This window comes from Cupressus sempervirens, chromosome 10 (assembly GCF_028749045.1).
Source record: "Cupressus sempervirens isolate cs-2001-9-10 chromosome 10, ASM2874904v1, whole genome shotgun sequence".
NCBI classification, from domain to species: domain Eukaryota; kingdom Viridiplantae; phylum Streptophyta; class Pinopsida; order Cupressales; family Cupressaceae; genus Cupressus; species Cupressus sempervirens.
The window spans coordinates 647049294-647062577 of record NC_143127.1 but is presented as its reverse complement, the minus strand read 5'-3'; the positions used below and the strand labels follow the sequence as shown (position 1 = coordinate 647062577).

General features: G+C 36.7%; 1 protein-coding gene across 1 annotated transcript in view; it reads left to right on the top strand.

Annotated features, from left to right (window-relative positions):
* Positions 1-11927, top strand: part of LOC149535487 (tRNA modification GTPase) — a 43050-nt gene extending 31123 nt beyond the window's left edge. Inside the window, exons 4-10 of the mRNA XM_089803752.1 lie at positions 5219-5340; positions 5535-5738; positions 6629-6688; positions 7501-7639; positions 7951-8069; positions 8544-8771; positions 11489-11927. Of these exons, the coding sequence (XP_089659878.1) occupies positions 5219-5340; positions 5535-5738; positions 6629-6688; positions 7501-7639; positions 7951-8069; positions 8544-8771; positions 11489-11683 (1067 nt within the window). The 3' untranslated portion in view covers positions 11684-11927. The remainder of the gene's footprint in view (positions 1-5218; positions 5341-5534; positions 5739-6628; positions 6689-7500; positions 7640-7950; positions 8070-8543; positions 8772-11488) is intronic.
* Positions 11928-13284: the final 1357 nt, after the last annotated feature.

Genomic DNA, 13284 nt, shown 5'->3' with positions numbered 1-13284 from the left:
GATCCAAGTCCTGTCTCATTGATATCCTCCTCTCTGATATCCTCAAAATCAAGTGCCATCCCAACGTCGCTCATCATGGTTGATATGGAAGTGTCGACGCTTGGGCTGTGATGTGCAACCGCCTTTTGTATCTTCTTTTCCAAGGGGAATTGTCCTTACTTCAGTCTGTTCTTCACCCGTATCATGTCTGCTGTACCGATATTGGTGTCGGTTATTCGCTTCATTTTCGAGAAGAAAGTTGTTTTGGGCATCATATCCTCTTTGTCTTTCTTAGTGTTTGTCTGCTTGGGACTCTTACTTGCACTAACATCCTCCAACTCGTCGCCTTATTACGGGATGGTAGAGTAGTGGACCAGAAGGCTAGCAAAACCAAGGGAAGCAATCCTTAGACTAGAACAAAAGAAGGATGTCAGCTTAAGGACCCTTTCAACTCTAAATGATTAAAATTCACCTTAATCAATAGCTGAATAGTGACTTTTCGGAATTTAGGATCAGACCTCAAGAACTTCAAATCCACTTGCAAATCAGAAATTTATCATGTGATTCAACCTAGGGCAAAAATCTCAGCTCCTTGCAAAAAATCAGAATTTGCAAAAAATTGCCAACACCATGAAAAATCTGCCTTTCAACTGAAAATCGCCCAAGACAAGGGCCAAATCTGCCCTTACGAAAAAAAAATCGCCAATGGAAGGGAAATCTGCCCTCAAATAAAAATTGCCCAAAAGCAAGGACGAGAAGATGAGAAGTGAGGAAAGAAGAGGAAGGAGTTTCCTCTTATAGCCAACTCCACAAACCCTCCTTAGTTGGCCGACTTAGACCTTGGGAGAAAGAAAAACAAATAATTAATGCAAAATTATGGCCCACAATTAAATACTTAACCAAAATTAATTTTGCCATGATGAAAATTAACTTTTTAAATTGCCAATTGGACCAAAATTGCAAAAGAAAATAAATAATGCCCTGGAGGTGTTAAATATTTCCATTTAATGAAGATTTAGTAATTAATATGTCATTAAAATTGGATTTTGGCTAGCCAAAAGCCATTTTTCAATATTAAATTACTAATTTCATTAAAGGCTTAAGAGTTTTCAAGGCAATATTAATCCATTTAAAGCCAATTTTTGCAATTTTAATTCAAATCGATTTAGCTAAGCAATTTTAGCATCTAACACAAATAAAATCATCCTGTAGAGTCCAGAATCGATTTTGCAATTTGATTTCACCATCACAAAATTAATTGTTTTCACCAAAAATAATTAAGATTTTCCAAAAGACCAAATTTAACAAAAAATTTATTTTTTGAAAATTATCCAAATTTACACAATTATATCCAAATTTTCAAAAGTCTAAGTACAAAATTAAACTTTTATCTTGCCAAGTTGGAATTAACTTTGAAATTTGTTCGGCCTAAGGATAGAATTGGTGGCTTTGGAAAATCAAGTTAAAAAAACTAGGTGAAAATAAGCTAAGTCTCTCCCATTGGCCTGAAGGTGTCCAAGGCTCAAAATTTTCAAAACTCAAAAAATACTTTTGGACAACTTCAAAAACTATTGCCGAGGCGATCAAAAAAGGGGGTCCCCAAAATTTTTTGGGGCGATGGTATGAAAACCTCACAACAGATATGAATAATAAATATCGTTAATGATTATGTCAATTTAAATTTATTTTAGAATCTAGATATCTCTCAAATAAACAATGGTAGAAGAATGTAAAAATTACCGTTTTAATCTTTTCCAGTATAGTGTCCATAGAATCATAAATATCCCGGAGGCATGGCTCATCAATGTCTGCAAAGCGAAGCATTGTCATGATTGGATCGGTGAATTCCAACAAATAATCCACACGACCCCACTAATCATCATCTAGTATCATTGCTTTCACTTTTTGGGCCCTTGCTGTATAGGAATTCTTCTACATGCTCCATTGGGGGCTAATGACCATTTGTGCCAATGCATCCCCCTCACAAGTCGTCTCAAGACGATTGTGTGAGAGGCAAAGTGGGTTTTAACAACCTAACAACCTAAGAACATGTTAAACTCAAGTTAGGAATACATTTAAAATATGTTAATGTAAACAACACAAAAAATAATATTATGTAATTCAATAATATATAAATTAAATTTTAAATTTTAAATTTACCTTTAATAATTCCAAGTTCGAGAAAATCCTCAAAGTTGTAGGTGACATGTGGTGATTTGTCTCAAACATTTGAATCCCTTCAGCCTCATATCTGTTTCACCCAGTTTATTTGGGTGCCAATTGCTTTCATTGCCAAGTTGAGAGAATGGATGGTGCACGGTGTCCAAAAGATACGGTGATATCTAGACTCTATCAATAACCCTGTAGCATTGTATACTTTTGCATTGTCTGTGACCCTGGATCCCTGTCAACCTCCAGCTCTAGTTAATACTCCATCTGATGTTGGCACATCTTCTCTTCGACCTGAATGATGGGCTAGGACTAGTGGTGATCTTCGTCTTGATGAGTTCATTGAGGGTAGATCTTAAAAATAAGGGAAAGCAATGAAATACAATTAACTTTGCTCTCATGGCCAGCATTTATAGAATTTATGAGTCTCATACATTTGCAAAGGCAAAATGGATTCCAGAGTGGGAACATACAATGGATGCAGAATACTAGAGCCTTTTGAAGAACAACACCTAGGTTCTCTTTGATCTTTTTCTAGGGAAGAAGCCCATTAGCTGCAAATGGGTATAAGCTCAAGTATCATGCATGTGGTACCTTAGATAATACAAGGCCAGATTATTTTCTCGAGGATTCACACAACGAAGTGCATTGACTATGAGGAGACTTTTGCTCCTATTGCCAAGATGAGTACAATTTGTCTTCTTCTTGCTATTGCTGCTTGATTTGGATGAAAAGTCCGATAGATGGATATTAAGAGTGCCTCCATGGTGAATTGCAAGAAGAAGTCTACATGACGCAACCTCTTGGTTTCAAGGTTGCAGGCAAAGAGCACCAAGCATGTTGACTCAAGAAAGCACTCGATGGACTCAACAAGGCCCCTTGAGTGTCATACATCAAGATTGATCGATTCTTTGTTGCTCATGGTATTCAGCATAGCCCATGTGATATTAATTGGTATATTAAACACTCTGTTGATGATGTTCTCTTTCATGTTGTCTATGTGGATGACTTGATCATTATTGGTAGTTCAGCATTGTCTTGATTGTAGAAATTAAGACCTGCGCAAGAATTTTGATATGACAGATTTGGGGCTTCTCCATTATTGTTTAGTTGTTGTGTTTTGCAGACTGATGATAGTGTTTGTATTTCCTAGTGTAAGAATGCTAGGAACTTGCTTGATAGGTTTCGAATGTAGGATTGTAAATTGCTTCCACACCTATGGAGAAAGGTCTGAAGTTGTCAGCCAAGACTGATTCTTCTCCTATTGACAAAACCACTTTTAGGCAACTAGTGAGAAGTCTAATCTATCTCATTGCCACCAGACTTGATCTCAATTTTGCAATAAGCTACAATTCACGCTAAATGACAGCCCCCAAGGCTGATCATTGGGTAGCAACGAAGCGCGTGCTGCGTTATATAAAGGGGACCTCTGATTATGGACTTCTTTACACTAGGAATCATGATCCTAGATTTAGTGGGTTCACCAATTCAAATTGTGCAGGTTCGTTTGACGATAAGAAATCGACCTGGATATGTGTTCAGTTTGGGATTTGGTACATTCACCTAGACTAGTAAAAAGAAACAGTCAATGTCTCTCTCCTCGATGAAAGCAGAGTATCAAGGAGCAGTTAAGGCAGCTTGTAAGGCAGTTTGGCTTTGCCAGATGCTTGCGGATATGAAAATATCTCAAGCAAGTTCAACCCTCTTGTTCTCTGATAAGGAGAGTTCTCAAACTTGCCAAGAATTGGTTCTTCCATCAAAGAACCAAGTATGTGAATGTTCATTGTCATTACATTCAGCCGTTGGTTGAAGACAAAACAATTCCGTCACAATATGATCCAAGTGCGGATTAGACTGCAAACATCCTCACCAAGCCCCGTGAGACAGATGAGTTCGCTAAATTCAGGGGCAGCTTAGTGTTATCGATAGACTGATCATTGAGGGAGGGTATTAGCATATAATTTAATTACTATTCAATGGTCATATATGTATAAATGCAAATTATGTAGATAAAATCATTTCTACGATCTTACTAATTTTGTATTCTTGTAAATTCTATATAATGATCCTTCCGATCATTTGTCAATACAACAACAAATATTTTACCAATTACTTCTCAGTATTAGGATGAAAGAAAATGTAGATGTTTACTTGCTTGACTTGAACATAAACTAGGCCACCAGCCTCTTACCAATTGTAAGTGTGCCTTGTGTGGTTAGCTAGTGATTGACAATACTTAGCTTCAATTGATGTTCAATCTTTATTTTACATCTGTTTATGAGACTAAAGGGGAGATATTGATTTCAAAATCATTTGAGTACACCTTAGAAGCTTGCACTAGGTGGGTGGCGTCATTGACAAGATTGTACCTAGTAGAGTCCAACTTCATCCATACTTCCTTCCATTCATAGTTAGAAGTAGAAGTTAAGTTCAAGTTGACAATTCAAGAGTTTATAAATCAAAACATATTTTCGTTGCACATTATGAAGCTAAATCTTTAGAAACAAGTTGACAAGTCTTAGTGAACAGTGTCAGTTCCTTAGTGATCCAGCAAATCACATCATTTCAACGGAGCAAGTGTCCACAGCTGAAGGAACCTTGAGCTCACCTTGTGATCTTACTTTGCAAGTTTAGGATATGAGGTGACCTTATCTAAGAGAGGATTGAGAATTTACTATTTAGTGTTTCACTTTGAAACACTGAGTGTTTGATTCTGTGTGTTGCAGTTGAATAAAACTCACATCAACACTTTCCTATGTGGAAACCATTTTCAAAACCAAACCTAGCTTTCCTGATTGCCCAGAGCCTTCTTTTACTAGGATCCATTATTATCGGCACAGAAGCTTATCCAGGATAAGTGAGCAAGCCTCTAACATCTCTTACTATTATAATGCTGGGTTCTCCTATGTTGAAATGATTTGCAATTTTAGAATCTGTTGATTCATCGGGGATAAGGGGTTGATGTGTGGCTCTATATTTGTGTGAGAAAGGGCTTGAATAACTTTCTGGATTGTCTTTCATATATGCAGAATGAGAGGAATTTTTCTGATTGAACTTCAATTTGTTTCAGGTGAGTTCACACTGCGTGCATTTCTAAATGGGCGCCTAGATCTTTCTCAAGCAGAGAATGTGGCCCAGTTAATTTCTGCAAAATCGGTGACCGCTGCAGATACTGCTCTAGCAGGCATACAGGTATTCCTAGTGATGCCAGCTTATGTAAATTTTCTTGAATTTACACAGTAAGCTTGAAATATGTGCTCTGAAAAAACTGAGTGGTATGGTAGTAATTGTGGCTTTGGTGATCAGTTTTATGATTTATCAAATCCTATGAATGTTTTTATTGATAGATAGTTACATATTTTATTGGTTTATATGTTACATGACAGGGAGGATTGTCTTCCTCAGTGCAAGCCTTGAGAATGCAGTGTATTGAAATGCTGGCAGAGATTGAAGCTCGTTTGGATTTTGATGATGAAATGCCCCCTCTGGACACAAGATTATTGATTTCTAGAATAAATGAAATGTGGCAGCATGTACATCAAGCTCTGGAAACTGCAAATCGTGGTCAGCTACTCCAGACTGGATTGCAGGTAGTTTTCATGGAAAATAAGCAATCTCTAAGATATATACTCGTTGCACGGTGCTGACACTCCTATTTATATCTTTGTGAAGGGGATTGTAGCCTTCACAGTGTCTGTAAGTTGAAAATGTAAGAGTGCAAAACCCACTTGCAACATAGTGCTAGTGATAAATACTGCTAATTCTTGAAATTTTGGATAAATATCCAGTGAGGGTAAATCACGAAGTTCCGGAGACTACAAATTAAATATATTGTGGCACAATTCTTTTGGTCCTCTTCATCATTGTTTGACACTATTTTTCGTATATTCCCTGAAAATACATGCCTACAGATTTGTTCTTTGTATCTTAAAATCATCCTTCATCAAATTTTATATTAATATGACATTGTCAGGAGCCTATGGGAACAAGCTGGCCATAGTCAGGAATTTCATGTATGTGGATTTAAATCATCAATATTAAAATGCAAGGATACCATTGTCGGTCCATAATAAAGCTAGGTATTACAATTTTTTTGAATTAAGTTTATAAATCTTTGATTTATCCAGTGAGGGTAAATCATGAAGTTCAGGAGAACTGTACAAATTAAATATATTGTGGCACACTTCTTTTGATCCTTTTCATCTTTTTTTGACACTATATTTTTTGTATAGTCCCTGAAAATACATGCCTACAGATTTGTTCTTTGTATCTTAAAATCATCCTCCATCAAATTTTATCTACTGTCAGGAGCCTGTGGGAACAAGCCGGCCATAGGCAGAAATTTCATGTATTTGGATTTTAATCATCAATTTTAAAATGCAAGGATACCATTCTCAGGGTCCATAATAAAGCTAGGTATTACAATCTTTTTGAATTAACTTTATAAATCTTTGATTCTGCCTCTTTTAACTTTCTGCAGGTTGCAATAGTCGGAAGACCAAATGTAGGGAAGTCCAGCCTTCTCAATGCATGGAGCAAAGTAGGTTAGATTACCAACTTTAGTTTCAGTATTTTCTTTTCTTAAAATCCTATTTAAGAAAAGCTATGGAAATCCTATGCTAGTAGTTATTTGAAGTCATTTTAATTAGCTGTGCATTGGTTCTAGCAACCTGAACAAAAGAAAGACACAGTGAAGGTCTTATAGCCCTAACATCTTGTGCCTAAGGTCCAAATAATATACCTGTATTAAATTGTCCACATGTCATTACCAATGTTGTATCTTGATTATATATAAGAGACAAACATAGGCTACTATGTGGTAAAATAAGTATTTGATGCAATGACCAATGGCATACAAAAATTGATTAACTGCAATAAAACTCTTATAATCTTATTAGTTGCAATATAATTGAATTCCAGATGAGCTGTTAAAAAACAAAGAACTGACTTTTTCTTCACTGTGACACCAAAGGTAAGTTTTCAGTCTTAAATATTCATTTCTGTTAGGTTTTAGCCTTGGTATTTGTTATGATTTAACCATGAATGTGTAAAATAGCTCTCAAGTTTCTTTCTTGTAGGCTTTAAGTCGTCCTGAAATTTAAAATAAAACATTATACCATTTTTTTGGTGTGAGAATAATTCTGGCAACAGTATTCTACTTGCCATTTAGAATGTAATGGTTGTCATCTACGTTATGGATGCCAATTTTCAGTGTTCTGACTCTTCAGTTTTTGGAGGTTGTATAACAATTTTTGATGAAGCGAAGGTATTGTCATTATGCAAGTTGTGCTGTTTTTGAAAATATAAATTGACATACAAGATTGATTTTTGAAACTGTTTTATAATTTGTAGAGTGAGAGAGCAATTGTTACAGAGATTGCTGGGACTACAAGGGATGTCGTTGAAGCAGGTGTTGTTGTTCAAGGTGTTCCTGTTACACTTCTTGACACTGCTGGCATACGGGAAACAGATGATTTTGTGGAAAGCATTGGTAAGATACTTCACATAGGAATTTGAGGTGTACTTATCACAGGGAAATCCAGATCAGTATACTGTCTTAACATCCATGTGATATTTCAAGGTATCTATGGCTTATGCTTATCTTTCTTCTACATTAAATATAGGATATGGTAAACGATCGTTGAAATGAAATTCAACCATTTTTTTCCACTGAGGAATCATCACTTATTACTCTCTATTGTAAGGTCTACTTGGTCAAATGGCAATTGAGAAAGATTGCTGCACTATCTAGTATTATTCTAATCTGTATTCCAGATTATTCACATTCAATTTGCTTTTCAGGAGTACAAAGGTCTGAAGCAGCTGCTCTGGGTGCGGATGTGATAATCATGATGATCAGTGCTGCAGAGGGATGGACACCTGAAGACGGCAGAATTTATGAGAGCATTAAAGACAAACAGGTTGGTTTGATTGTCCTTCTGTAATCGCGTATTGGGCTTTTCATATTCTTTTCTTCAACAATTTAAAAGCTCTTTTAGTAAATGAGTTTCAGTTCATATATCTAAGCATTGATTACAAAAAAGCCCTTTAAACTGTATAATTAAGAGAGACAACAAGCATGAATAAAAAGGTTTGGATGGATAAAATTATAAATGAACCAAAAAAAGAGCAGCAAATCTGCCGGATTTTTGGAAAGTGGGTGCTTGTAGGAATATATCCATGGATTATTTTTCTAATTCTCATTTGGCTATAGAGGCAGGAAACTTGCACTTTATCCAACAGCCATATTGAAAAGTAAGCAGCACATTCATTTCTCGCCCTGGGATTTGTGTTTGTGATCTATATTTAGCATTTTTTTAAATATTGGATTGCTTTAGAATTTTGGTGAAGATTTGCTTTAGAGAAGTGCTAACAATAGTTCTTTGATTATACAGAAGTCGTCAGGCGCACCACCATCTCCGGCAATTCTCGCTCTTAACAAAATTGACTGCAATCCAGCAGGTACTGTAAAATTGCCATCTGAAATTGGGGATTTATTCAATAGGAAAGTATCAACATGTGCACCGAAAGGCCTGGGAATCCAAGATCTAGAGTTAGCCTTACTGGAATTGGTTGGCCTTCAAAATATTTCTGCTGGAGGTCGTCGGTGGGCTGTAAATCAGGTAATTTTCATCATTGTAAGAACTATTGGCACATCATTTGTTTAGTCAAGTATGGCTGCCTACAGGCTAGAATTTCAAGTTCCTAAATGCAGAATCTTGAGTGAATTCATGTTTTTTAAATTTTTTGTTGATAAGTTTTTTAGTAATTTTCGAAAAAGATTTACATTGAAGCCACAGAGATTGGCTGATTTGCATTTTACCCAACGTCTCCTTTCACTGCAAAATATATATCTTGGCCTACTGGTATAAATTTGATTATGGCAAAATAATCCATACTTCAAAGTTCAAACACTAGTGCAACTGCCCTAGAACCTATCTTATAACTGGCACAGAAGCTAGTAAACATGGCATATGTTAGCCCATATTGCCAAAATTGGGCACAACCACCTACAGAAATCGATTTTTTCACTGCAAAACTAAAAAAAATTATTGACCAGAACTGGTATCTCATCGTACCCATCTCTTCATCATCTCTTCACAGGATACATTCTTGATGAACATTCCTTCCGCCGTGTCAAACTTGCCATTTCTCTCTTACCTTACCAGCTTGGCTGGAATCACTTTGACATCATCTGGCCTCAGCTTGGCATTTGACTTTCCTTGGCGTACTCTTTATCTTCCCGCAGTGCTCTATCTCCAGTTCTATCTCTGCCTCTGCCTCTGCCTGGTACAGCAGTACTCTCTCCCAGCCCACCCTTGATCTGCAATCTGGTGGTCTTTGGGTTTGGACGAGCTCCAAATAATGAAGGGTTGGAAATCTGAGCTCAACCACTCCACAATAACCCTCTCCATCACGATCCCAACATCCGGCTTGGCCTTTCCAAGCAAAGGAGTCAATCCCCAACTCCATTCCGGCTTCACACAAAGTCACATTTCCCTCAGCACCTCCTCTCTGCTGCAACTCAATTGGAATGCCCACGCACAGAACAGAGAGGATATGTCGAGATTTGTCCTTGGTCTGATGTCTTTGTTCGAATACCCCTTCCAAAATCTGCCTGATGCATCCCTGAAAATTATCATCATCAAATTTGAAAACACTTCTCAACCTACGCTCGAAACCCACCCCTCCAAAGCCTGGGAGCTAGTTTGGTGAATTTAGCAAAAAATTAGCTTCCATCCTCACACTATCACTATCAATTTCTTAGGTACAGAATTTAATAAGGTAGTGGTCATTTTCCATATTGTTCTGGCTCCATGCTGGTATTATTTCCATGCCTTGCAGAGACATGAGCAACTTTCCATCATGAAATATTATGATTGCTTTGGCTAATTTGAAATCCCTTCCATGAATGATTACGACGCCAGGTCTATAGTTTTCCAAGTAAAGGACTTAGAAATCCCGACCAAACAAAACATCTACTTCATTTAGTATCAATTTCTTGTCCACCATAGTATGCATTTTTTACATCATCTTATCTAAACTTGTAATCCCCTAAGGGCCCGTTTGGTTGCAAGTGTAGGAATTGAGAATTAGGATAGAAAATTTGAATGAGAATGGAGAATGAAGAATAGGAATGGAAAACTGCAATCCGATCTTGTTTATCCCTTGTTTGGTTATGCAAGCTTAAATTGGAATAGGGTTAACTTGCAATCAGCGCCATTGGGAAATTGCTGAAATATTTGAAAATATTTCTGAAGATGCAATCGGCGCTATTGGGAAATCGCTGAAATATTTGAAAATATTGAAAACAGAGTTCCAGCACTCACCCCAGGTCAAAGCGGATTTGAAAATTTAATCAAATTTGAGAAAGTTAAAATGAATGCAAGAATAGCAAATTTAATTACAGGTATTTTTTGGAATGGACAAAAGCCCATTTTGGGGCTAAAATGAGAATACGTATTCCTATTCCCTATTCCTATTCCACGCACCAAACAAAGAATACAAATCATATTCTAATTTCCTATTCCTATTCCGGTTGTATTCCAGCAACCAAACGGGCCCTAAAGTCTTTGATCAGCTTACCCTTAGTCTGGTCATGTAACCCAACTCCAACATTTGAGATTTTGTCAGCAACTTCATTGGCCTCTCTCAAAACACGAGAGACTCTTAACTCCTCAAAAATCTCTAGCAATGCTCTGATTCTCCTAATGAACTCATTCATACCTCTTGCTATACCATTAACAATTGCACAAATCCCCTTCCGAAGGCAGTTTCTTTACTCCTATATTCTTTGCCAATTTGATTTCGTAAATCGCTGCTAGGCTCTCTGCTTCATTGTTTGTTCGAACCGGAAGTCTTTTTGCCCCTGTTGGCTAGATGTCATCTCTGTCATCCCTTACCACAGCCAGCACCAGATGGATCTGGATTCCCCTTAGAGGCTCCATCAAAGTTTACTTTTGTCCATCCTAGATCCAGTGGCTTCCATACCTCCTTCCTGACCATAGTAGAGAGAGTTTGAAGTTTGAACCCTCCTCAACGGGCGAGTGAATTCTTGTTTGTTCAGCCCATGTAATTTTCCTTTACATTCTGCAAATTTAATTTAATTAAGTCTGCTGCCTGTGCACACTGTTTATTTTGTTATTATCATAAGTTTCTTTTGTCTTTGTTTTTTTACTATTAGTGAAAACAATCCATGCTATAACAACAAAGCAAAGGTAAAGATTGAGAAATATGCAAACATGACAAAGTAATATAATAAGAATATTATGGTCTTTGTTGTTCTTGGATATTATTTTTTGGAAGGAAGAATAATTGGAGAAAATTATCTGTTTTGCAGAGGCAAGCCGAGCAACTATTGCGGACAGAGGAATCTTTGGAGCGACTTAGAACTTCTATTGAGCAGGACTTGCCAGTTGACTTTTGGACCATTGATTTGAGAGAGGCAGCTTTAGCTCTTGGGCAGATTGGTGGTGCAGACATTTCCGAAGAAGTTCTATCAAACATATTTGGAAAGTTCTGTATTGGAAAGTGATTAGATAATACTGCATGAGCTGGCAAAGCTTTTTTAGAATAATTACCAACTCATTTTCTAAAAGTAATATTTGGTCGGTAGTAATTATAAAAATGCAAATTTGAATTTGGCCATTTAGCAGTAGCCTACCTAGTGTACAGGATCTAGGATCCAACATGTTTAACATTTCACCAAACTTATTATTCTGTGTTAAACAAAGTCCCTTTAAAATGAAGATATCATTCATGTGGTTTTTAATATGTTATTTGATTTGCAGATTTCGAAGATTGTTTTTTTAGCTCTTTTATTATTATTTAAATTGCTTACAAATATCTACCTACTGTGCCATGTGTAGAATTTTGCAGCTTTAGCTGCACAATGATCTAGCTAAGAACAAGAAAAAAGTTTGCAGAAATACAGAAAGAAAAACTGAACATCAGAAGAAAAGTAATTCACATCTCATTCAAAATTGGCTGTTATATGTATTACAATAAAGAAACCACCGTTGGAGAGAAGCTTATGGTGAAATGCATGAGCAATTAACACCACGGTGAGAGTGGGGGAGAGAAGGCGAACAACACTTTGCTTGACATAGACTACCACACAGCAAAGAATTTGAGGTGAATAAGGTAGAGGGCAACCAAAGGGGAAGCAAACATTTGTTTGCGTGCCAAGGATCCATTATTGATGACAAGCTTTAGTTAGCTTAATATAAAAAGGACAGATCCGCTATCAATGGAGATAGGTGGAGAAAACTGGCCTAACTCCATGAAAGTTATCCTCATGCTGTCAAATTTTCCCAAGTTTTTAACTAGGCTTCATCTGCTCTCATTCGGGGGTTCTTGAGCCCAGTTCTCAATGCTGATACAATTCTGTTAAAATCAACAAGATTTCACATCTGACATTTGTTAGTTTGTGGTGACTGATCAGGGAAGTACTGTACATACTTAATAATTCTTTGGGTTTTGGGCTGACATGTTGTAATTAATTACAACCCTAAAGCGGCAAAAATCTTGTATTAAAAAAGGCTTAGGGTTAGGGATTTCATTGTGTGATGCAAAAATAGTTTCTTGCAGCAGTATTGAGCTGTAAGGGATTACGGATTGTAATCATTGGATCGTAATAATATTGGACTTGCTGTTTGGTGGACGTAGGCCAGGGTTTGTGTGAATCATGTTAAATCTCGGAGTCTTGTGTTCTCTTCTGTGTGATTTATTATTTTCTGATATTAGTTATATTTGCATGTAATTGTTATTTCTGTCTGTGGTTAATCCTAACAACATCGTATCTAATATATGGTAACAGTGCCACCAAGTGCAAGTTTTGTTGTGAATGTGAAGTCCAATGGCTGCGACTTTTCAATTGCTTTGAGTGTTCATTTCATTTGTGTCTCTTCATATTGGAAGAGCTGAACATTTACATAAATCTGTTTACAGACTGTATGTATGGAATTGAACAAGTAATAGAAGGTATTGCTCTGCTTGTAGGGTGGACGTAGCCCTTTTATGGTGAACCACTATAAATTGGTTTTTAGAGTTTTGTGTTGAATCTCTGCTTATATTTCAAATCCTGTTTCTGTTTGCTAATTTATGTTTTCACAAGTTTAACCTAGTAGACAATCT